The 24,401-nt window shown below is 36.5% G+C and overlaps 2 protein-coding genes across 2 annotated transcripts in view; one reads left to right on the top strand and one right to left on the bottom strand.

Annotated features, from left to right (window-relative positions):
* Positions 1–14,891: 14,891 nt before the first annotated feature.
* Positions 14,892–18,503, top strand: LOC123541176 (uncharacterized). The gene is made up of 4 exons (XM_045326580.2): positions 14,892–15,258; positions 16,259–16,345; positions 16,762–16,900; positions 17,155–18,503. Exons 1-4 carry the CDS (start codon positions 14,997–14,999, stop codon positions 17,387–17,389), a joined length of 723 nt encoding a protein of 240 aa, XP_045182515.2. The 5' UTR covers positions 14,892–14,996; the 3' UTR covers positions 17,390–18,503.
* Positions 18,504–23,161: 4,658 nt separating this feature from the next.
* The window catches only part of LOC123539771 (T-complex protein 1 subunit alpha-like), a gene marked incomplete at its 5' end in the record, with an annotated part of 28,390 nt that continues 27,150 nt past the window's right edge, over positions 23,162–24,401 (bottom strand). Inside the window, 1 exon segment of the mRNA XM_053532453.1 lies at positions 23,162–24,213. Within this exon segment, the coding sequence (XP_053388428.1) occupies positions 24,009–24,213 (205 nt within the window).

The following is a 24,401-nucleotide window of genomic DNA, read 5'->3' as shown; positions in this document are numbered from 1 at the left end:
AAGACCGTAAGTTAATTTCGAGAGTGTCTCCTAATTAGAGCGGACCATAAAAGTTACTGAAGCAAATAAGATGGCTTTGATCTGATATACATTAATGCCTTCGGTCATTTAAGAACGCACTCTGATTAATATATCACGTGGCGGAGCTGTTTTGTGAACCAAAAAATAAACATTTCACGTGATATCTAGTATTTCAAAATCTATAAGAATATACTTTGGAACTTTAATGGACATTTCGTTTTAAAACGATGAAAGTGTAGTTACAAAAAATCTAAATTCGTAAAATATTTATCAAATCAATGACTGTAACTATACACACTGAAGGAAAGTACCTGATCTAATTTTAAGATTATTATTATTATTATTATTATTATTATTATCTGAATACTGAATGAATTGATCACCGTTTGAGTATAATCGGATACAAACCAAAGGCTGAACTTTATTAACTGAACATTTTATTTTCAATTTCGACTTTTAATTATGATTCAAGTATCATGTAAGCTAACTGCGACACGTGGTAAGTTATGGGAGGTCACGTTAGAAAATAAAACAAAATCTTTGTTATTACTTCATAAATTCATGGAAAATATAATTTTATTTATTCATTTTTCTTAACCTTAATTTGCCGAGATCAAAATTGCCGAATGAATAGTCTATTAATCCAAAGAAGTATAAAGTACTTTTTATAACTCTTCAATGATAATGCAAATTAGTTAAAGCTGTGGGTTTGCAAAGATCTACATATATTTTCCTTTGTCTTTCGGCGGATATTTACTGTAAAACAAATTCATTATTGATCGAAAAGACCAGAATAGAATATATCTCTAACGTAATTTATATTGTGCAGTCATATCTTTTTGCCCTACGTAGAGTGCGCATGCGCGAAAATTGTTTCCCGTTGCTAAGCAAATAGGTCAGTGTAAAAAGGTCTATAGCTTTCGGATTAAGTAAAAATCATGATGTTAAGAAATCTTTGGTTGGTGTTGGTCCTACTCCTAATGGTACCCCTTACTTCTCACGGGCATAGATATGCACCACCGGTCAAATCTTTATCCAAATGTTTTACGGCGAAAAGTACAGCCTTGATCTTATTTTCTAATTCGTTTTGCTCAAACGAAAAAAATATCTTCCACTTATCAGGTAATTCAGCAACAAGAAACAGCAACAATTACGTAGGATTTGGCAATTGCATTGTTTTTTAAAAAGTGTATACATTTCATTTCAATTTGTTTTCTTTAAAAGTTTAGTTTCCTCCTCTGCTCAGTTGTCCTAGATTTTGACAGTTAGCATTTGCAGGTTTTTTAGCAGAGCAGAAGTGTTCATAACAAATTTAACAAGAGCCATGTTACACAAGGCTAATTCCCCCGCCGGGCATATTATAATTGAAGGCTAAAGTTTATATGGCTACTGTAAAAAGAAGGAATGGAAAGCTAACAGGGAACAAGAGTGCCAGAATGTCACAATATATGCCCGTCAAAGCAAATTTCTTTAATTACTCTAGCAGCTGTATTTGCAAATGGAATGTTAATTTTGTGGTTGTTTAGTAATCATTGTAAGTCTTTTGTTTTTTAAAGTTCACAAAAAAACTCCTTACCAGGTAGAGATACCTTATATACAATAAAATACACCTAAAATTGGAGAGTAACATCTATGTTGTACCACAGAAAAAGTGGTCTTGTTTTTTCCCTAGGGTCAATTATAAAAATGTTACAATATAAGTTATTTATAGTAACAATTAAGGGAAGTTAATCTTTAAAAAAAAAAAAAAAAAAAAAAAAATTGCAAGTCCACACAAAAATCTTTATCAGGTAGAGATTGGTCAAAATACACCTCAAAATTGGATTTAGCATGCTTGTTGTACTACAGAAAAGTGGTCTCGATTTTTCCCTGCTACTAGTAATGAAAAAGTTACAATAAAAGCTATTTAAAGTAACAACAAAGGGAAGTAATTCTAAAGAAGGGAACTGCGCATGACATTTCGTCTCATGATGGTGTATAATTGTGCCAAGTTACATCAAAATCCCTCCATGCATGAAGAAGAAATGCTTCGGACAAAGTCATTCTTGTATCTGACCTTTGGCCTCTAAGTGTGACCTTGACCTTAGGCCTAGTGACCTGGATCTTGCACAGGACACTCCGACTCGTGGTGGTGAACTTTGTGCCAAGTTATATCAAAATCCCTCCATGCATGAAGACGAAATGCTCCAAAGAAATGCTTCGGACAAAGTCATTCTTGTATTTGACCTTTGGCCTCTAAGTGTGACCTTGACCTTAGGCCTAGTGACCTGGATCTTGCGCATGACACTCCGTCTCGTGGTGGTGAACATTTGTGCCAAGTTATATCAAAATCCCTCTATGCATGAAGTAGAAATGCTCCGGACAAGGTTTTTATTCTTGTATCATTTGACCTCTAAGTGTGACCTTGACCTTAGACCTAGGGACCTGGTTCTTGTGCACGACACTCCGCCTCGTGGTGGTAAACATTTGTGCCAAGATATATCAAAATCCCTCCATGCATGAAGAAGATATGCTCCGGACAATTTTTTTAAGAAAATATTATAAAGGGGAATAACACAAAAAAATAGGCAAGGTAGAGTTATTGTTCTTGCACATTGCACTTCCTCCCAATGTGTTCTATCAGTGTATGAAGTTTAAAGAAAATCCCTCCAGTACTTTTGGAGTTATTCTCCGGACAAAATTTTTTAAGAAAATATGATAAAGGGGAATAGCTCAAAAAATAGGCAAGGTAGAGTTATTGTTCTTGCACACTGCACTTCCTCCCAATGTGTTCTATCAGTGTATGAAGTTTGAAGAAAATCCCTCCAGTACTTTTGGAGTTATGCTCCGGACAAAGATCGTTGCGGACGCACGGACGGACGCACGCACGGACGAGAGCATTTCTAATACCCCCATCGCCTTTGGCGGGGGGATAAATAAGTGTTTAATACCAGGTACAGCATCGCTGATGTATAGAATCGACAAGTGTGTTGATTTCGGCCTGTATGGTGTTATGCCATTTCTGACTTGTGTTACTTCATTGACGTTCGACGGTGTAATAAGGGGACGTCTTACACGCTGGTTTAAATTATTCTACAGGTGTTCGATGGGGTCAGATCTGGGTGTTTGGCTGATCAGTCATTAATAAATGCAATGTTATTCGTCCTGAAGAAATTCACAGTATCTCTAGCTGCATGATGTGTGCCATTATTCTGTTAAAACTGAGTGATATTGGCATTATTTTGAAACAGTGGAATGACAAGCCTCACAAGAATCTCGTCTCGGCGGCGTTGGGCATTCAAATTCTGATCGAATACGACGAGAGGTGTACGATAACCATACAATGTACGCAATTCCTGCCGAGACCAAGACGGAACCTCCACCCCAAAACGATCTCGTTCAAGTACACAGCAGTCGGCATAATGTTCTACAGTATACTCGAACCCTGTTATCACTTCAGAACGCTATTCAAATGTTGCCTAACACAGACAACGTAAGGACGACGTCCATGTAGACCATCCTTGCGCAGACCAGTGCGTACAGTTTGATCAAATATTCGGCTGTTATTTGTAACAGGGGTATTAGCAGCAGTGGCAGTGGAAACGACTGTGTCTTTTCTTAATGACAACAAAGTCGATAAAATCAGACCGAAAGGTTTGATTTTATAAACACGGATTATACTGGTCCGAACATGCACTAGGAAATCGAGTTCAACGTTTTCTTTTTTTTGTGTGTAATGCGTACAATCCAGTTACTAATGGTTTCGTTTGACACATACTAGTAATCGTTCGCCCTAACATATGTAGGCCATTTGACATGTTGATATATTTTTATGATATCAAACAATATGTATGGAAATCGGAAGTTTCTATCTTTATTTTATGCTTACTAGGGTAATACTGAAAATGTCAGGGAGATATATTATGCCGAACTTTTTCTCAAAAAAAAACTCCCATAATTTCCTCCCTTTGTTTCCTTTGGACATACTGGCCACCCTATGGCATTTTAGCCTTACACACAAGCCATGTACAGCTAAACAATCATGTATAGAACAACCTAGCTATATTTTCAAAGAAACAATAGTAATGCTCGAGAAATGTTACCTTCGTTGCTTGTTTTTCTTCATAATTTTCAGCTCTTTACTACCATCGTTTCAAACTCCGCCTTCGTAAAAATATTGAACTGTTTCCTTTATCGGTGACGTCATATTTCGATATTACACTGGAAACCAAAAACAAAACATCCTCTACACTTTGAACAGCATAATAGGATTATTTCAAGTCCAAAGACGAAATGTCACCAGTAGCAGTGTCATATTTTAGTGTCCTCTAATGCCTTAAATAGATGATTAATGCAAATATGTTTTGAATAAGTAAATATCATTAGATATACCATGAAAACTTATTTTGAAAATAACTGCACAAAATACATTTATACAAAGACTAGTTCAAATTTATTCATTTTCCCTATGACAAGTATCAATGTAAACCACAAGCTGGTATGCAATTTTCACTGTTTGCCTTGTTCTCGGTGCTACCGAGGAATGGGATCTACTTTCCAGATTTTATTTATACCTAAATGCATTCCATGACAATCATTTGATAATGTAAATAATACATGTTAAAAACCATTCCTTTGTCTGACGATATCAAGATTTCTTACAATTTCTCAGCCTCTTTTCATATACCTGCCTTATAAGTAAATGCCTTTCAAAGAAAATTGCAATTAATCTTATCCAATGCAGAATATCATGATGGCTTTCTCGTGCACAGAAGAGAAGATGTTTTTTTTTAATACGGTCTTAACCCCTCAGTTTTAAAATCGGTATCTTAAACTAAGCAAAAGGATAGACAAATCCTAAACAGATGTCCTTATTTCTGCTAAATCTATTAATTCACTATCTAAACAAACAAGATAGCAAGGTAAAAACTGAAAACAATCCCTTCTTTAAAACCAAGTTATCATAAAAGGTTGACGATAATATTATACTTTTCATATTCTAGTTGTAACATGATAACTTCCCTTGTTAAAAATGTAAACTTAAAGCAGCATGCCTCCAGATCGTTCGACAACAAAAAATATTTTTTTTTAGATATCTTGAAATAAATGCTATATTTCTTAAGCAGGCTTTAAAACTTAATTACTGGCAAACTTTATGTTACGGAAACACATGAGGATTTGCTGTTTTACTACTTTTTGCGATGAAAATCGAAAAGCGTTTGTCACGCTTTTACTCCAGTTTATAAATATCTATATTTTGAAGTCATTATTCACTATTTCAGCTATAGCGCTATTGCTTACGACGACGGGAAAATGTCTTTATTGCCGCGGCGGTCCAGGGTTCGATTCCTGGCGCGGTCATATTTTTTTCTTGATTTGTAACTTTTAAAATATTTTAGAAACAAAAATTCATATTCTAATGTTCATAATATGATAAAACTTCAATTTGAAAGAAAGATTATTTTTAGCCAAATCTGAAGGCATGCTGCTTTAATACCAACCAAAAGTCTTGTACAAGCGTATGGGAACATAAAACTGTTGCTGGTCTCTCTTAACACTTCCTTCGTCTGATACTGACGAACGTGCAATATGGACCCCAGTCAATAAAAATATTTGTACATAAAATAATTTCAACTTTTATCACAATAATGTTTAAATAAAGCATTACCATAAATCATCGGCAAATTGAAACCGTGTTTAGAATTAAGAAGACGCATCACAATGAAAAATACTAGTACATATTCTGAAATTTTGCCGAATAAAATAATAAAATAAAGTGTCTTCACACCTACAAATGCACATAATGACAAATTTATTGTAACTGAACTACTTAAAATACTTTATTTTGCATAATAATAGTAGCGCTGTTGAGGCAAATGTAAACTTGTGTAACGTGTTAAAAGCACGGCACAATATCAGAGCAAGGCATGGATCTACAAATTCAAAATAAATAGAAAAAAAAAATACTCACCTATGTGATGTGACTTCTCGTTCGTCGTTCTACCCGTTTACCTTTTTGTTGACAGTACATAGGTAGTTTCTCAGAGTGTATCCGACGCAATCTTCTTTTCGGCCAACGTTGGCTTTGAGGAGTATTTGGAATCAAATAATTGCAAAAAAAAAAATTCTTTCGAATATCTAAGGCAGATTTCAACACAAGGTGATCTATTTTCCGTCGAGAAGATCTTGCTCAATAACTTATCGATACTACACATAAGACTAGTATTATTCCTATCAATGTTAATCCCGAGTGTCAAATACACATACCTGTTTATACTTTTATAAAATATATGCACGATATTTTCGTGCTGATAACTCGTATCATATCTATGGAACGCCTGAATAACCTAAATCTTGGATAGATATATTGAAATTCGTAGAGCACAGGAGCCCGTTTCACATTTGAGATTTGCAAAAATCTGTTTCACGAAACTTGTTTTAACTAGGTTCAAGCATAAGACAAGTCCTAACTTTAAGTAATGTCCGATCGTGACTTAGGATGAAACAAACTACATGTATGTCAACCGCCTATGTTTTATAGAAAGGGTATTTGTACTCGTGTACTCATTCATGTAGAAAATCACTAAACATAAAACTTGTCTGAAAAATTATCGAGCTGAGCGCTACTTCTGATAATTTTAAGACAAAATTGTGTAGAAATTGTAAAACATGAATTTTGAAGAAAGAACTCGTGCATGTATTAGCTTTTACAGTATATGATCAGTTCTGTCTGTATTTTTGTCAATTAGAAAACTTTGTCCATAGTATGCACGCTTAGAAACATTTTCACTGTTCCCTTATATTTTTTTTAATATGTAGGCGTGGCCTAACCCGAACTTGTAGAATTAATGCATAATTCAAGTAAATCCAATCACACTGGACCGGCTATCCTAACGCCTGCTGAACATGTACAAAAAACGCTGAAAAAAATACCCCGCTGTAGAGTTTTTCATTTATTTCTATTATTATTATTATCATTATTATTATTATTAATAATAATAATATTACTATTATTATATACCACTTTTATATAGCACTCTTTTCATATAAAACTAGAAATGTGTAACAGACACGGATGCCCCCGCAACATGAGAAAGGTCACAGGCATGGTACTGCTCACAAACAAAAAGAAGGATCCTTTGCCAGGGAGGTTGATCTTAAAAAATGTCCACACAAAAATCCTTACCAGGTAGAGATAGGTCAAAATACATCTCAAATTTGGATGTAACATGCATGTTGTACTACAGATAAGTGGTCTGAAATTTTTCCCTACGATCTGTAATAAAAATATTTACAATGTAAGCTATTTATAGTAACAACAAAGGGAAGTAGTTCTAAACTAGGGATCTGGTTCTTGCGCATGACATTCTGTCTCATGATGATGTACAATTGAGCCAACTTATAACAAAATCCCTCTATGCATGAAGAAAAAATACTCAGGACAAAGTCATTCTTGTATGTGATATTTGGCCTCTAAGTGTGACCTTTACCTTATACCTAGGGACCTGGTTTTTGCACATGACACATTGTCTATCCATGCTTATTATTTGTGTCAAATTGTTTTGAAATGACCATGCATGTCAAAGTTATGGACCGGACACGAAGACCACATTATCAGTATATATGTAGTGAACATTGGCTAAGTTCAACCAAGGACTGGTACCTTGACCTTAGACCTAGGGACCTGATTATTGCGCATGACACATTATCTCCCCATGCTTATCATTTTTGTGAAACTATTCTGAAATTGGACAATGCATGTTAAAGTTATGGCCCGGACACGAACACCACTCTTTCCCGAACAGTCTTTCTCTTTCCAGTAACGCACACACACAAACACACAAACACACGCACATAAACACACACACGGACAGGTGTAACACTATAGTGGAGTCTTCCTTCATCATCAAATCCTGGAAAGTCGTCGTATGGCTTATAATTGTGTCGGTGTGACCTTTAAACCAACAAAATCAAAAATATATCAAAATGGAGAATATGATATCCTTTTTAGTCAAACCTAGCACTTAAAACGAAAACACTTGCTACAAGATAATTCATCGGTTCAAAACTTAACTGCCATGAAACAAAGTGAAAACAGCTATGTTTACTTTTATTATGCAATGTAAGTCATAAATCAGAAATATGAAGGCATGATAAAGAAATCAGCTCCCTTAGAGCTCCATCACAGACATTTCATAGTATGTTAAACAAGAGGGTCATGATGACCCTGGATCGCTCACCTGAGTAATTTGAGCTACATGTTTCAAATGTCAAACTGATGATTTTTAGAATTTTTTTGGAAGATTTTCCGATGTACAATAAAGTTACCCCTGGGGCGGGGCCAATTTTACCCCGGGGGTCATGATTTGAACAAATTTTGTAGAAGTCTATAAGGCAATGCTACATATGAAATATCTAAGCTCTATGCCTTCTGGTTTATTTTTAGAAAAATTTTTAAGATTTTCCTGTGTAAAATCAAGTGACCCTGGGGCGAGTCAATTTTGACCCCAGGGGTCATGATTTGAAAAAATTTTGTAGAGGTCCACTAGGCAATGCTACATGTCATATATCTAAGCTCTAGGCCTTCTGGTTTATTTTTTTTTTAATTTTGAAGATTTTCCTATAGATATCTATGTACAATCAAGTGACCCCTGGGACGGGGTCAATTTTGACCCCAGGGTCATGATTTGAACAACTTTAGTAGAGGTCAACTAGGCAATGCTACATGTCAAATATCTAAGCTCTAGGGCTTCTGGTTTTTGAGAAGATGTTTTAAGATTTTCCTATGTAAAATCAAGTGACCCCTGGGGCGGAGTCAATTTTGATCCCGGGGTCATGATTTGAATAAATTTGGTAGAGGTCTGCTAGGCAATGCTTCACACCAAATATCTAAGCTCTAGAGCTTCTGGTTTTTGAGAAGAAGATTTTTAAAGTTTTTCCTTTCGGTTGCCATGGCAACCAGAGTTCTGCATAGAATTCAATTCTTTGAACAAGTTTTGTAGGGCTTCACCCAAGAAACATTCCTGTGAAGTTTGGATGAAATTGGCCTAGCGGTTTATGAGGAGATGTTGTTTAAAGTAAAAGTTTACGGACGGACGACGGACGCCGGACGGTGAGTGATCCTAAAAGCTCACCCTGAGCCTTTGGCTCTGGTGAGCTAAAAAACAAATAAAGCAGCTGCACTAGTACAAAATATGCATCATTACATGATTAGAAAAGCACTACTTTCAATACTGCGAATGGATTTATAGTGTCAGAGCAACAAAGGGGGATAAACAAAACAATGGATTCACTAATACTTTCTACTGTGTGAATATAATATCCAAACCTATGACAAATATATGAAACTAGTTGTGTTTCCATAGGTCACAGCCTTTCACCCCACCCCCAACCCCACCCACCCACACACTCCTGTCACTGTACATATACTTTTTGAGATATGTGCAACACAACTTTTATGCCTTTTCATGCATACTTTTTACTAAGTCAAGGGCCATAACTCTGGTCTGACTGAGTGATATCTCTAACAAAACCCCAGATGCACAACTTCACAGGCTGAATAATATTCTTGTAATGTTTCATAATACTGGGTCAAAATATTTTTAGATACATGCGACACAAACTTAGGCCCTCTTTATGCGTATTGTGATTAAGTCAAGGGCCATATTTCTGGTCGGACTGTGTGAGATTCAAATTAAAATCCCTGGTGCATTGCTTCCCGTGCTGAATAACAATCCTGTGAGGTTTGATGACTCAGTCAAATACTTTTTGAGATATGAACGACACAAACTCGGACGGACGGACGGACGGACAACAAGCGGACAAGGGCAACTCTAAGTCCCACTAAAATATTGTTTGTGGGTAGAGGGGTGGGGCTCAAAAATACCGACATTTTTTGTTGGGTTTAACGTCGCACCAACACAATGGCGGCCTTCCAGCTTTGGTGGTGGAGGAAGACCCCAGTTGCCCCTCCATACATTATTTCATCACGAACTGGCACCTGGGTAGACCCTTAACCCCTTGGTCACGGAGATCTCGACCCCCCCCTCCTCCCTCCCCTCCCCCGTGACAGCCAGATTATTAACAAGATTATGGCCTTTAAAAGTGCTCCGATTTGGAGACATATGAGTAATATAGACAGAAGAGAAACACACTAATCTAATAATCTTATTGTGTTTTATCTGCTTTGACCTTGTGACTTATTTTACATCAAGATAGCCCATTATCATCTCGTTTGTAAACTTTCTGACCAAGTTTTATCAAGATTGTCTCAAGTGTTAAAAGTATTACTGCCACATATCAAGCACAAGAGTCTGTGCTTATGAGAGCTAGATACTGTCGACTTTTAATATTTGGAAGTATTTTCAGATATGTTGGACGCGTTTGTTGTGTAACTGCTGCGATCCCAAATTTCACTACTTTAGTGCCAGTACCCAGACAAGAATATGTCAAACTGTAAACAATCATTGCAAAAACGTTAGAAAATATATATTGGGGTATTTGTCAAGTGCAAAAATAGTATGTCTAATTACTCGTTTTCATTAAAACAAGAGAGTCAAGAAGGCCCTAGATCGGTCACCTGAGTTACAACTTTTGCTTGAACAGTTTTGGTAGATGGTTATGTGGGAAAATGTCTGTGAATTATTTTAAAGTAGTGCCAGTGTTTTCTGACAAAAATTTTGTAACAAGTTTCTACTAATTAAATGCGGACGTGTAATATGTTTGGGTGTGTGTGTGCGTGCGTGTTCAATATTTCGATTTTGGGGTTGGGTGTAAGAACTTGGGGGAATGATGACATAGGATACTAAACAAGAAGTTTCCACTACATACATACATTGGAAAGTGACCACACACCCTGGCGGACATGTTATTTTTTTTTTTTTTTTTATTTAACGAAACAGAATATTTTGTATAATCTTCGGGCCGCCAAAGAAAATGTTGAATATACTTGCCAGCAGTTTCTGACAATTAGATTTTCACATTTTCCACTATATACGTATAATATATATATAGGGAAAAATAACCATGCTTCATGAAGCCCTTTTTTACCAATCGGAAGTATTTGAATAATTTTCATGCAGGGTAAAATTATTTCAAAATTGGGTGTACTGTTTCTGACAAGAAAAGTTTTAAATTTTCCACCATATACATATAGGTAAAAGTGACCACGCCCTCTGGTGGCCATGTTTTTCACAAATCGAAAAAAATTAACCAATCTTGGTGAAACGTCACACAAGGACCATCTGTGTGAAATTAATTTTAAAATCGCGCCAGTTGTTTTTAAGGTTCCACTATATTCATACAAGGAAAAGTGACCACGCCTTCTTACGGCTATGTTTGATTTTTTTTTTTTTTTTTTTTAGACGAATCAAAATAATTTGAACAATCTTGGTAGAGGGTTACACATTTGTGTGGAATTATTTCAAAATCAGACCAGAGGTTTAGGAGATATCTTTTGAAGATTTTTCTATTTTAGTTATGGCCAAATTTCATCATCTTCCACTACACGGTTTCAGAGATGTCGTTTGAAGAAGTGTGGACGGCGAACGGACGACGTACGGAAGGACGCCCGGCTTTGTAAAATAATAGGCAACTGTATAACTTATCATCCAATCAAAAGCCAGGAATTTTCAGAATTTTGACTCACGCAGTACTCATTAAACGAATCCAATAAGTAGATCTGTTGGTGAAAATATGTGAGTTGCTATTGGTTACCTAAAGTTTTACATGTTAAACTGTAACAAGAGGGCCATGATGGCCCTATATCGCTCACCAGTGTTGATCTGGCCTACTGACCAAGTTTTTGATCCCACATAACCCAGTTTCAAACTTGACCTAGAGATCAACAGGAAAAACATTCTGACCATGTTTCATAAAGATAAGGTCACAAATGTGGCCTCTAGTGTTAACAAGCTTTTCCTTTGATTTGAACGGGTGATCTAGTTTTTGACCCTACATAACCCAGATTCAAACTTGACCTAGAGGTCATCAAAAAAAACATTCTGACCAATTGTCATGAGTTTCAAATTTAAATTGTGGTCGCTAGAGTGTTGACAAGATTTTCCTTTGATCTAGCTTAGTGATCTAGTTTTTTACCCCAAAACTTGACCTAGAGATTATCAATACAAACATTCTGATTAAGTTTCATAAAGATAAGATCATAACTGTGGCCTCCAGAGTGTTAGCAAGTTTTTCCTTTGATTAGAACGGGTGACCTAGTTTTTGACCCCACATGACCCATATTCAAACATGACCTAGAGGTCATCAATGCAGATATTCTGACTAATTCTCATGAGGTTCAGACTTAAACCGTGGACTCTAGGGTGTTGATAAGAGTTTCCTTTGATCTTGCCTACTGACCTAGTTTTTAATCCCACATGATCCAGTTTCAAACTTTCTGACCAAGTTTCATAAGGATTGGGTCACAATTGTGTTCTTTAGAGTGTTCACAAGCTTTTCCTTTGATTTGACTGAGTGACCTAGTTTTTAACCCCACATGACTTCATTTCAAGCTTAACCTAGAAAACAACCATTCAGTCATTCTGGCTAATTATCATGAGGTTCAAACTTAAATTGTGGTATCTAGAATGTGAACAAATTTTTCATTTGATCTGACCGAGTAACCTAGTTTTTGTCCCCTAATGACCCAGTTTCAATATTGACATAGAAATCAATAAGACAAACATTCTGACAAAGTTTCATAACGATTGAGTCAAAACTGTGGTCTCTAGAGTGTTCACAAGCTTTTCCTCTGATCTGACCTACTGACCTTATTTCTGATCCCACATAACCCAGCTTCAAGATAAATATTTTGACCTAGTTTCATAAAGATAAAGTCAAAACTGAGCCGTCTAGAGTGTTCGCAAGTTTTTTCCTTTGATTTGGATGGGGGACCTAGCTTTCTGACCCCAGATGATCCAGTCTGATTAATTCTTATGAGTTTTAAACTTAAACTATGGTCTCTAAAGTGTTACCAAGATTTTTCTTTGATCTGGTCTAGTGACCTAGTTCTTGACCCCACATAACCCAGTTTCAAACTTGACTTAGAAATCATCAAGACAAACATTCTGACCAAGTTTCATAAAGATAGGGACACAACTGATGCCTCTAGGGTGTTAGCAAGGTTTTACTTTGATTTAAACGAGTGACCTAGTTTCTGACCCCACATAACCCAGATTTAAAGACCTAGAGATCATCAAGACATTCAACATTCTGACTAATTCTCATGAGTTTCAGATTTAAATTGTGGTCTCTAGAGTGCCGACAAGATTTTCCTTTGATTTGTTCGAGTGACCTAGTTTGTGACCTCACATGACCAGATTCGAACTTGATCTAGAGATCATCAAGACAAATATTCTAAACAAGTTTCATAAAAATTGAATCACAACTGTTGCCTCTAGAGGGTTTACAATCTTTTCCTCAGATCTGGTCTACTGACCTAGTTTTTGACTCCACATGACCCATTTTCGAACTTGACCTAGAGATCATCAAGACAAACATTATGACCAGGTTTCATAAATATTGGGTCGCAGCTGTGGCCTCTAGAGTGTTCACAAGGCAAATGTTGACGGACGACGCACGACGGACGCCGGACAATGACCGGTCACAATACCTCACCTTGAGCATTTCGTGCTCTGGTGAGCTAAAAAGGTTATAATTAACTTATTGACTTTCTAAATGAGTAAGTTATTGCTATCACACCGCTACGCTACGATACTGCCGAACTCAATATCATTAGGGCAATAAATGATCAATAATCTAAACTTCCTTTTTTATCTAAAACAAAACTCGCACTTACGACCGCTTTAACAGTATTATAAAATTCAAATATTACTTATAATCACCCACTAAGTGATCTACTTAATCGATTAATTTAATATGTATAAAATATATATACTATGTAACCTGGCATAATAAACCAATAAGTGAGTCAAAACAATTGAAAATACTTGATTCCTTACAGTTAAACTGTAAATCGTTTTATCAATATCGTTCATAGTAATAATAACGTAAGACTTGAAAAAGATCCATGCAGTGCAGAGGTTACGTAATGGTGACATGAAAATATAATCTACTTTTAACCTGGAAATCCCTAATAAACTTCCGATTCACAATCAGTACATATACTACATACGCAGTACTTAAATTTATGAATTCATTTATTACTTCCCGGTAGAAAGGTAGATATTTAAAATTTTGTTGAATTATTACGTTATATCAATCATAAACTCAATTCGTGTATTTGAATTCTTTCCATAACTAGTTTGTTCTCCGCAAGTTCCCAGGTCAATTCTACGAGAAGAAAAAAAGGAACACTCGCCTCGTCGGATCGAATTGGACCAACATCTTCTGCTCAACGCAATCGGCGAAATAAAAAAAAACTGCTAAAGTGAACAAAATTAGTACTTAATCATCTTTTACAAATAATTGTCATTTTAACATCAAACGTAGCAATTGTCCTACAGTTTAGCAACTTAGTTGATACAAAATAACAAGTCGTAATTTATTTTTAGGTGATAGATTTCCTCTAAATAGTGTTTGTCCTGGTCTTAAAGATGGACCATATCTTCCAAAGTTATTTACATGGTTGTATTTTTTTAGCAATAAACGCTTTCAAAATTAAGTAATTAAGCAAAATAAAGCTAATCAAAATATTCTTGCTCGGTCATTTAAATGTTACCTTCGATCAAGTTTGATCGCCGATTAGCAACTTGCATACAACGTGTTATCGCCGTATGACACTGTCTTTTTCTCGTCTTTTATCAACCTCTATCTGAAACGTAGTATATGAGGTAGTGGAAAATCCACTTGGAAAATCCTTAGGTTGGAAAATCCACCCAGAAGTACGTTGGAAAATCCATTAGCAAGAGGGAGAAGCAATCGACCGTGTAATATATAGGCTTAACATTTGAAGCGTTATGGTTACCTGCTGATATCAGTAGTTATTTACATGGAAAAAAAATAAAGACGCGTATTCACAAACAAATGATCTCAAAATGGATAGGCATTTAATACACTGCTTCGATTATTTTACTGCAAAAGCACTCGTGTTTTTCGCGTTCTTTCCCTATGGACTTTCTCCCATTAAAGCTGAAACATTTGCATGTGGACAGGATATATGTAATAAAGGTTACACTGTTTGTATATCTCCACCACTCGTTTTGACTCAGCCAGATTCATATTGCATACCGTGTGAAAAGTTTGAAGGAACTTGTGGCACCGCAGACCAACAAAATGGCTGCCATCTTTATTGCAGGGGTAAGAATATTTCTTCAACCTGAATAAAAATAAAGCCCGCCCGCCCGCTTAGCTCAGTAGGGAGAGCGCAGAGAGCCCTGGGCGAGGCGTATTGTGTCTAAAATAATTCGTCCTTCACCACTTATTAATGTGGAGAAGTTGACAGTAACTTGCGGAGAACATCTTTGTACTGGTACAGAATCCAGGATCATTGGTTAGGTTAACTGCCCGCCGTTACATAACTGAAATACTGTTAAAAAACGGCGTTTAACTTAAAACGAACAAATAATAAAATCACACTTCATGAATCCTCTGTCAACTTGTCGTGGTTAATATATGTTTTTAAAGATTTATATTAATTCTCGATATGCAGTCTATGCTGGTCAAAGACTATAAGCCTAAGAAAACTAAACTGTAAAATGCATTACGTATTTAACCTACCTAATTATGTTTAAACGTTTGCTGGGTTCGCGGTGCAAATAATTCGACTTTGCTCTACATCTTTCAATTGGGACACTTAAAATAAATGCTGGGGTGTTTTTGTAAACCAGCATGGGCCTCATTGTAACCTCCCTAGCCCATGATCGTTAAATTTCAAAACTCATAATTTATGCTCAGTAGGTCTACCTCAAATGTTATGTAAATCTCTAAAAAGATCCTTAGGGTTCAAGCAAACTAACTGCAAACTCGATTTGATAGAGTCTGCTCAAGAGAGGTAATGAAATATGCAACGACCTGCATGTCCCCTTTCACCCCTCCCATTCCCCCCCCCCCCCCCCCCCCCCCCCCCCCCCCGCCCCCACCCCACAACCTACCCCCTCTAGTGGAACTCTGAACATACATATATTTAAATGGACTACGTGATCCCAAAGGACCAGAAAATATGACAACACTATCAAGATTTGTTTAAAGGAACGTTTTCAAGAAAACAATCTGTGCATGTGTTGCATATTTCGAGCATCTTTTTTTATTTCGTTTACATTCATTGTGTAAATAATTCATGTAACGAAATATCTTTCAGGTTTGGTTATGAAAGAGGTGAGAACGGAAAATACAAAAATACAGAACCTTGAACAAGAAAAGTCCGTGCTTGAAAAAGTAAACAAAAGTAGGTATAATACTAAATTTTAAACAAGATAAACTCGCATAAACTGAGAACTAACTTAGCTTGATCTAAAAAACCGAAGATATTTGAACCGCACCATGAGAAAACCGACATAGTGGCTTTGCGACCAGCATGGATCCAGACCAGCATGCGCATTTGCGCAGTCTGGTCAGGATCCATGCTGTTCGCTTTCAAAGCCTATTGCAGTTAGAGAAACCATTAGCGAACAGCATGGATCCTGACCAGACTGCGCGGATGCGCAGGCTGGTCTGGATCCATGCTGGTTGCAAAGTCACTATGTTTGTTTTCTCATGGCGCGGCTCATTTAAAAGTTGAATCACCATTCCTTATTAAAAATTGCTTCATATCTTTTCATTTTGAACAGAACATTTATTAATAGTAACAACATTACATTACAGATTTAAAAGTTGGACTGATAGTATCTGTGTGTTTCGCCGTGGTATTGCTAATAGGAACACTTGTCCTAATTGGGCTGTATGTACGTAGACGTGCAAAATGTAGTCAAGGAAACGTGAGCGATGAACAGCAATCTTTAAGGTATATATTTTAAGGAGCGAGATCGTTTGCTTAATATTTTTACATTTAATTCATAACATTTTAAATAAGATTAAGTAACGAAATGTTTTCTTTGTTAAGCATAATTTTATTTCGAGAAGCAATCAGTCAATAGACAATTTGAAAAAGAAAATTCTTTCGAAGCTTCTCATGGTCACCTGGTATAAGGGTATAAACAGATTCTCAAAGAAGCTTATAAACATCCGGTACTGGTATATTCTCGGATTTATTTTCAGTTCTTGTGATTCTGCAGCAACAGTTTTATTGCCACCAAGCTCTGACCCGAGTACAACGAGTATAAACACTGAGAAAGAGAAACATGGGGACAGTATAGAAGAAAAGAAAGACACTAATAAAGATACAGAAAACGATAGCAGGAAAGACGTACAGAATGGTTGCTATGGTGATGATAAACTGCATAACGTTAATCCCGTGCAGCCCGAGAACAACTTCGAAATGGCCTTTAACTGATAACCATGCTGGAAATCTTTAACTCATTTAATGATTTACATCAAACGAACGATGTCCAACACGAGATACGGATATCAGTAAAGTTCATTTTCATTTGTGTTACTGATTCAAATCAGAGTTATAATGAACATGTCCATGTCCATGATTTTCCAGAATCTTCCAAATTATAAATGACACGGTGTGCGGCAACAATTTCAGAATAAACGCACTGCAGTTGTAGAATCCCAGCTCGTTTAATTCAATAAAGAAAGACGCTATCTATCGTTTACTGTCACACCCCTCTTTTTGAGAGTTATGGACAGGAATGCGTGTCACGATTACTTGACGGAGACAATAAGGATGCATAAGGCGGATAATCCTAACAGGAGGCTGAAGATAAGGGACGCTGCAAAACTCTAACTCGTTAAACCAGTCAAAGTGAATCTCGCCTCAATTTCATTAAAAAGTGAATAAAAAAACATTGGTTACATGACTGAAGTTTTGTTCGTCCGAGGGCTGTGTGTAGTGTATATGTGTGCTTTTTGGTGTGTGAGGTTTTGGAAGTTTTACTTCTCAATTTGTATTGACTTAGATATTGTATCATTTATCACAGTGTGTATATAAGTATTGGGAATGATTGCTGTAATCTATATCATGTATACGTCGTCTGTAACGTTTCGTGATGCACTGTATATACATGCAAGAGTAAAAAATACAACATAGCTGCGTAAATGACCCTCCACTCTACTTTTATAAACCTTCAGCAACCTTTCTCTATCTCGGACCCTCGACTCTGGTTTAGAACATTAGTTAATATTTTCCGTATCAGCCCTTTGACTCTGTTTTATAACCTTTAAGTAACCTTTCCCGTACGAGTTCTGAAGCAATAGGGTGATCAGTATGCACTCGAATTATCTTCAATATGCAGATAAGATGCGAGGACGTCTAATATTTATATGAAAGTGAAAGGTCAAGAATTTTTGGTATTTACCTTTCTTATTGGGAAAAACCACCATGTCATTTTAGTAATAATAACAATTACGTATTTAACTTTGTATATTTGCATTTGATCAGATGATAACGAGATTGTCGGACTGTTTACAAAAGAAACGTGACAATATAGGCCTATCCAGTTCACTGTACCTTTATTTCTACCGTCATAATTTAAGTCGATGTCAATAACTACAACAGCCACGTCCACTAAACTGCACGGCATTAAATCTTCCTCATTGAGTGTACGCAAGCATTGAATGTACACTATTAAACCTATGTTAAAGCTAACTCTAACCTTTAGTCAGTATATAGTAAACTCAATACGTGCATACATCCAATAGGGGAGATTTAATGTTGACGCTAAACTGTATCCATGATGCAGTTGAATGAAGCATATGAACAATTTCAGGTTTCTTAAAATACAGGACCTATTAAATCGCTCATCATTCAATAAATCAGAACTGTTCGCAAAAAAAAAACAAGAGGGCCATGATGGCCCTATATCGCTCACCTGAGTTTAGTTGCTTGCTTAAACAGTTAAAAATTCTATTAAGTAAATACAGGCAGGTACTCTGCGTCGAGGTGGGAGTGGCGTGGGGCGGCAGGGGGTGAACGTGGGGTAAGACATTAGGGGAATGATGTGATGTGACAATATATCAACATGAAGATTCTTTAAAGTTTCCACTACATTAATAAGGCGTAAAGTGAGGCAATGCTTTTTAATGAAACAGAATACCTAGAAATGGTTTCGCGCTATTTAAGTTAGCGACTTCCGCGGCTGATGTGTATCCGCGTAGTTTTGCAGCCGCGAACCAGTTAGCTACCTAGAAAACGCGAAAGTTTGTAGTTTTCATTGTACATGACAATAATGCTATGATTTGCCGTTTAATTCTAAGCCGGTAATAGAAATCTGCTTGGCATCTGAAAAGATTGACATGATAGTTTTATTAATTGAAATGTTTTATAATGAGGAAAGCTTTTGTTATAGAATATTTATATTATATTATAATGATATCACGGATCAAGTAATTTAAGCAAAAATGTGATATAAGCAAATACATCGTATAATGGGACAATATGCAAACATTTTATTTTAGCGAAAATTGGTAATTATGTGAAACACTGACAATAGTGATGTATTTGTTTGAGCCTGTTATTTTAATCCCCTTGGCTTTGTCACCGTATCAAACAATAAATCTATTGTTAAAACACTGCTACACTAAAACATTGCTCAGCCATGGTCCAGTTATCACAGACAATAATGCTTAGGTTTGTTTGATCAAAACTGATTACAAAAAAAATCCGTACAGACATAATTATTGATCTGCTTTCCTTTTCTTATGCTATACAGTGATTTGTGATTACAAATGGTATAATGTGTAACGTGGAATCCACTATGATCTCAAAGTAGGGTAAATTGAAAATGTGTTAAGGATAAGTGACCAATTACTAGTATTTATGTGCAGCCCTACTTGTAATTTTACCTGCGACCGTTTGTTATGTGCTTAAGCTATTAAGTTTTAGCGTATTTCGCGACAGACGTATTCCGCGAATCTTTGTAGCCGCTAAATCGTCTGTCGTCATAAAAACGCGAAATATAGTTTTCGCGAACGTTTCTAGGTTTACAGTAATGTGAACAGTCTTTGTAAAGGGCCACCCAAGAAACATTTGTGTAAAATTATTTCAAAATTGGACCTGCTCCTTCTGACAATAATATTAATTCATTTTCCTAAGTTTCCAACATATACATGTAGGGGGAAATGGCCACATTCCCTGGCGGCCATGTTTTTTGACGAATCAAAATAATTTGAACAATCTTGGTAGAAGGTCATACAAGGACCATTTGTCGAGGGCTCAACGCGAAACTAGTCTATCTGCTTCTATTTTTATATACACTTAGACTAGTTTCGCGTTGAGCCCTCGTGTGAAATTATTTTTAAATCGGGTCAGCCGTTTCATATATGAGGATTTTTTAAGTTTCCACTATATACATATAGGGAAGAGTGACCACGCCCTCTGGAAATTATTCTGCAAAGTCCGACAGTCCTAGCCAAAGTATTCTTATTCAAAATCATTTGAACCCTCAACGTCAATATGGCTTTTCACCTTTATTGGTTATCTACTAATCACAGGCGTTCGTGATATGAAGTTTGACTGTACTTGGCGAAAACAATCGTGCACCGTTTTCGATCACTTGGGGATCGACCTCGTGACCACCGAAACAATAGGGTAATTTTCCTGGATGGCCCATGCATTCCCTTGCCACTGGTTTGCAGCTTTTTTTTCTTTCAGTCACTCACCTGTTAAACTTACCCTTGGAATCAAGATAAATATTCTGACCAAGTTTCATGAAGATAGGGTTATAAATGTGGCCTCTACAATGTTAACAAGCTTTTCCTTTGAGTGGTGACCCAGTTTTTGACCAAACATGACCCGGTTTCGAACTTAGCCTAGGAATCATCAAGATAAACATTCTTAACAAGTTTCATGAAGATAGGGTCATAAATATGGCCTCAAGTGTTAACAATCTTTCCCTTTGATTAGCGCATGTGACATAATTTTTGACCCTAGAGGACCCAGTTTTGAATCTGGCCTTGGAATCATCAACATCAACATTCTGACCAAGATTCATGAAGATACCAAGTGTCATAAATGTGGCCTTTATGGTGTTAACAAGCTTTTCCTTTGATTTGACCTGGTAACCTAGTTTTTGACCCCACATGACCCAACTTGGCCTACAGATCATCAAGATAAACGTTCTGTGCAAAGTTGTATCAAATCGAAGCATAAATGAAACCCTATATGGCTGAAAGGGCCAGAATAGAAAATGTTGCCCCTTTCAGAGGCAGTTACTCTAGAACCCATGATGGAATCTAGCCAGTTTTCGAAAGGAACCAAGATCTTATTGCGACTTAAGTTGTATGTAATGTGGTTAAAATCGAATGTAAAATGTCACTTCTAACGCGTTCACAAGGTAAAAATTAACAAATTTTTTTTTTTTCAGGGGTCAATCAGGAGCTGAACTCCTGAACCTATGACTGGATCTGACGGATTCATCATGAAATCCAAGATCTATTGTTGTAAAGATATTCTGCAAGTTTGTATCAAATCAAACCATAAATGAAGTCTCTATATGGCTGCAAAAGCCAAAATAGAAAATTCTGGCCCTTTAAGGGCCAATAACTCTGGAACTCATGACGGAATCTGGCCAGTCTTCGAAAGGACCACCGAGATATTATGCCAACACAAGCTGTGCGCAAGTTTGATTAAAGTCAGTTGCAAAATGTGGTCTATATCGTGTTCACAAGCCTAAATAGCAAATTTTGGCCCTTTAAGGGGCCATAACTCTAGGAACCCATGAAGGTATCTAGCCAGTTTTCTACAGGAACCGAGATATTATGCTAATACAAGTTGTGTGCAAGTTTGATTAAAATCGGTTACAAAATGTGGTCTCTTATCGTGTTCACAAGAAATTGTCGATGGACGAAGGGCGTTCACAAAAGCTCACCTTTTCACTACAGGTGAGCTAAAACACAGCGATAAGAGGCAAGTGATGAGAAGTCAGTGACCTGAACCAATCTGGCGCATTGGTCTGCAACAACAACGTTTACCGCTGTATGCTATAAATTCTCTAGTAACTGGTCTGAAAACAGGTAGTCTAATCATCCTATGAAGTTTCAACATTCTGGGTCTAGTGGTTCTTGTTACTGATCGGAAAGACTTTCCATGTTCAGGCCCCTATGACCTTAACCTTTGCCTGAGTGACCCCAAAATCAATAGGGGTCATCTACTCTGAAAGACCTATCAGCCTTTGAAATCTGAACGTTCTGGGTCAAGCAGTTCTAAAGTTATTGACCGGAAATGGTTTTCCATGTTGAGGCCCATGACCTTGATCTCTAATAGAGTGACCGAAAAACACATTGGGGGTCGCCTACTCCGTCAGACCTACCGCCCTACGAAGTTTCATGGTTCTAGGTCAAATGGTTCTCCAGTTATTGATCTGAAATAAAGTGTGACGGACAGACAAGGTAAAAACAATATCTCCCCCATTTTGGAGACATAAATATATCGTTTTGATGATATACTCCTAAACCTCAAGGGCTTCACAAACAAATTTTTTGAAGAGTTTCACCTTTCTGGTCCCTGTGTAGTGTTTGTAATCATGCTTAGTTACAGACAAGTTTGGTGAAGATCAGTCAATTTGTTCAAGAGAAGTTCATTGCAGGTATACAGTATTTATACCTCTTGCACATTTGTGCAGTAGAGTGAAACATCGTTTTACCATTTAACAGGATGCAACAGACTGAACTATGCATAAAGCAATTCATACGTTTATAAAAAGGGTCCGATATTTTAAACTTTAGAATCCACTTTGGTGCATTCGAGTGTAACTGTTTTACACCAACTCAAGAAGTTAAAATACCAAATTCACTGAAAACTGTAAGGCCCATGCAGAATCTTAGTTCGATTTTCTTTTTTTTAGCTTTGCGTGGAGAACCAATACCATTTGAGCCGCGCCATGAGAAAACCAACATAGTGACTTTGCGGCCAGCATGGATCCAGACCAGCCTTCGCATCTGTGCAGTCTGGTCAGGATCCATGCTGTTTGCTAACGGTTTCTCTAATTGCAATAGACTTAGAAAGCTAACAGCATGGATCCTGACCAGACTGAGCGGATGCCACTATGCTGGTTTTATCATGGCGCGGCTCATTTTAACAAACTTTGCAACATAAACAGATGCGCTTATTTCCAGCTTTATCTCGAAGCTTTTTATTATAAAATTTCAACAACACTGTAAATACTATAAAAACTTTTATTAGCTCATACAAAAAAAAGAGAAAAGCATCACAATGAAATAATGACAGGATGGATTTGTAAATAAATAAATCGTGACAAAAATAATCCGAACACATTATTTGTATTCCAGCATTACAGCACATTTAATTTTATAAGTGATAAATACCCTTCAAAATGTAGATCTATTTACTCCAGATGACTTAAAACTGTCAGTAAAGTACTTAAAGATTCTCCCAGACATATTTGACATTCTCTGAATATAGACAGTTTGCATATATAGACTGTCTAGAAAATTGTGATTCAATTATTTTAAAATGCATTTAGCACTTAGTATCATTTAAATAAGTAAATTCAAACAGACATGGCAGCCATTCAACTGACAGCCCAAAATAGCGCTTATCACTTCTTAATGCTCACCGATGACAAAACAGTACAAATATATATCAAATATTGTTATATCCAAACATATATATTTTGATGTTGTTTTTTTTTTCACTCACAAAAGAATGACATTATATGAGAAGTCTTAGACCTTATACACAGATAAACAAACTGAATTATCAATCTCATCCTATCTACCAATATTACTGCCCAAGACTTCATATTTGCAAATTTCTTCAATGAATTTTTTAGAGTATTTTTATGACAAAACTACAATTTACTGTGTTACTGATTGAAGTTCCGTTATTTTCACTCTCATATCTCAACACATTGCTTTGTGTACTTCTTTATCCGAGTACCATTTCATGTCTGAATTCTATAAATATGCATTTTTATTGGCCTTCTTTTACTCATTTGTTCGAAAAAAAATTCTACTATCAACATAAGCCGACTATTCATTAATTAAAGTTATAATTGTCCAGATCTGAGTGCCTGCTGATAAGCACTGCCTTGTTTCTGTTCCTGCGCTAATTTGATCATATCGTCGATCCTGAGGATGGTAATAGCGGCTTCGGTGGCAAACTTCAGGGATTTTATCTTTGAGATGGCTGGTTCTAGGACACCGGCTTTCTTGTTATCTCTGACGACTCCCTTGTACAAGTCCAGTCCAACCCTACAAAAGGAACAGCGTATATATTGTGAGAAAACTCAAAACTGGAATTTTCAGGTTTAAAAATAATAATTTCCAAACCAATAAACTTTTGTCCCCATGAAAAAGTACGGTAGTTTTGCAAGTTTCTGCCAACAAAAATTAAACAAGAGGACCATGATGGTCCTGAATCGCTCACCTCTTCCCACATG

This window comes from Mercenaria mercenaria, unplaced genomic scaffold (assembly GCF_021730395.1).
Source record: "Mercenaria mercenaria strain notata unplaced genomic scaffold, MADL_Memer_1 contig_1259, whole genome shotgun sequence".
Classification (NCBI taxonomy): Eukaryota; Metazoa; Mollusca; class Bivalvia; order Venerida; family Veneridae; genus Mercenaria; species Mercenaria mercenaria.
The sequence above is the reverse complement of the archived record's forward strand: the minus strand, read 5'-3'. Positions and strand labels throughout refer to the sequence as shown.

Excerpts from the sequence above, each read along its gene's own strand:
- LOC123541176 (XM_045326580.2), top strand. The coding sequence starts at position 14,997 with ATGGATAGGCATTTAATACACTGCTTCGATTATTTTACTGCAAAAGCA. Across the intron at positions 15,259-16,258 it reads CTGCCATCTTTATTGCAGGG|GTTTGGTTATGAAAGAGGTG; the intron begins GTAAGAATATTT and ends AATATCTTTCAG. Across the intron at positions 16,346-16,761 it reads GCTTGAAAAAGTAAACAAAA|ATTTAAAAGTTGGACTGATA; the intron begins GTAGGTATAATA and ends ATTACATTACAG.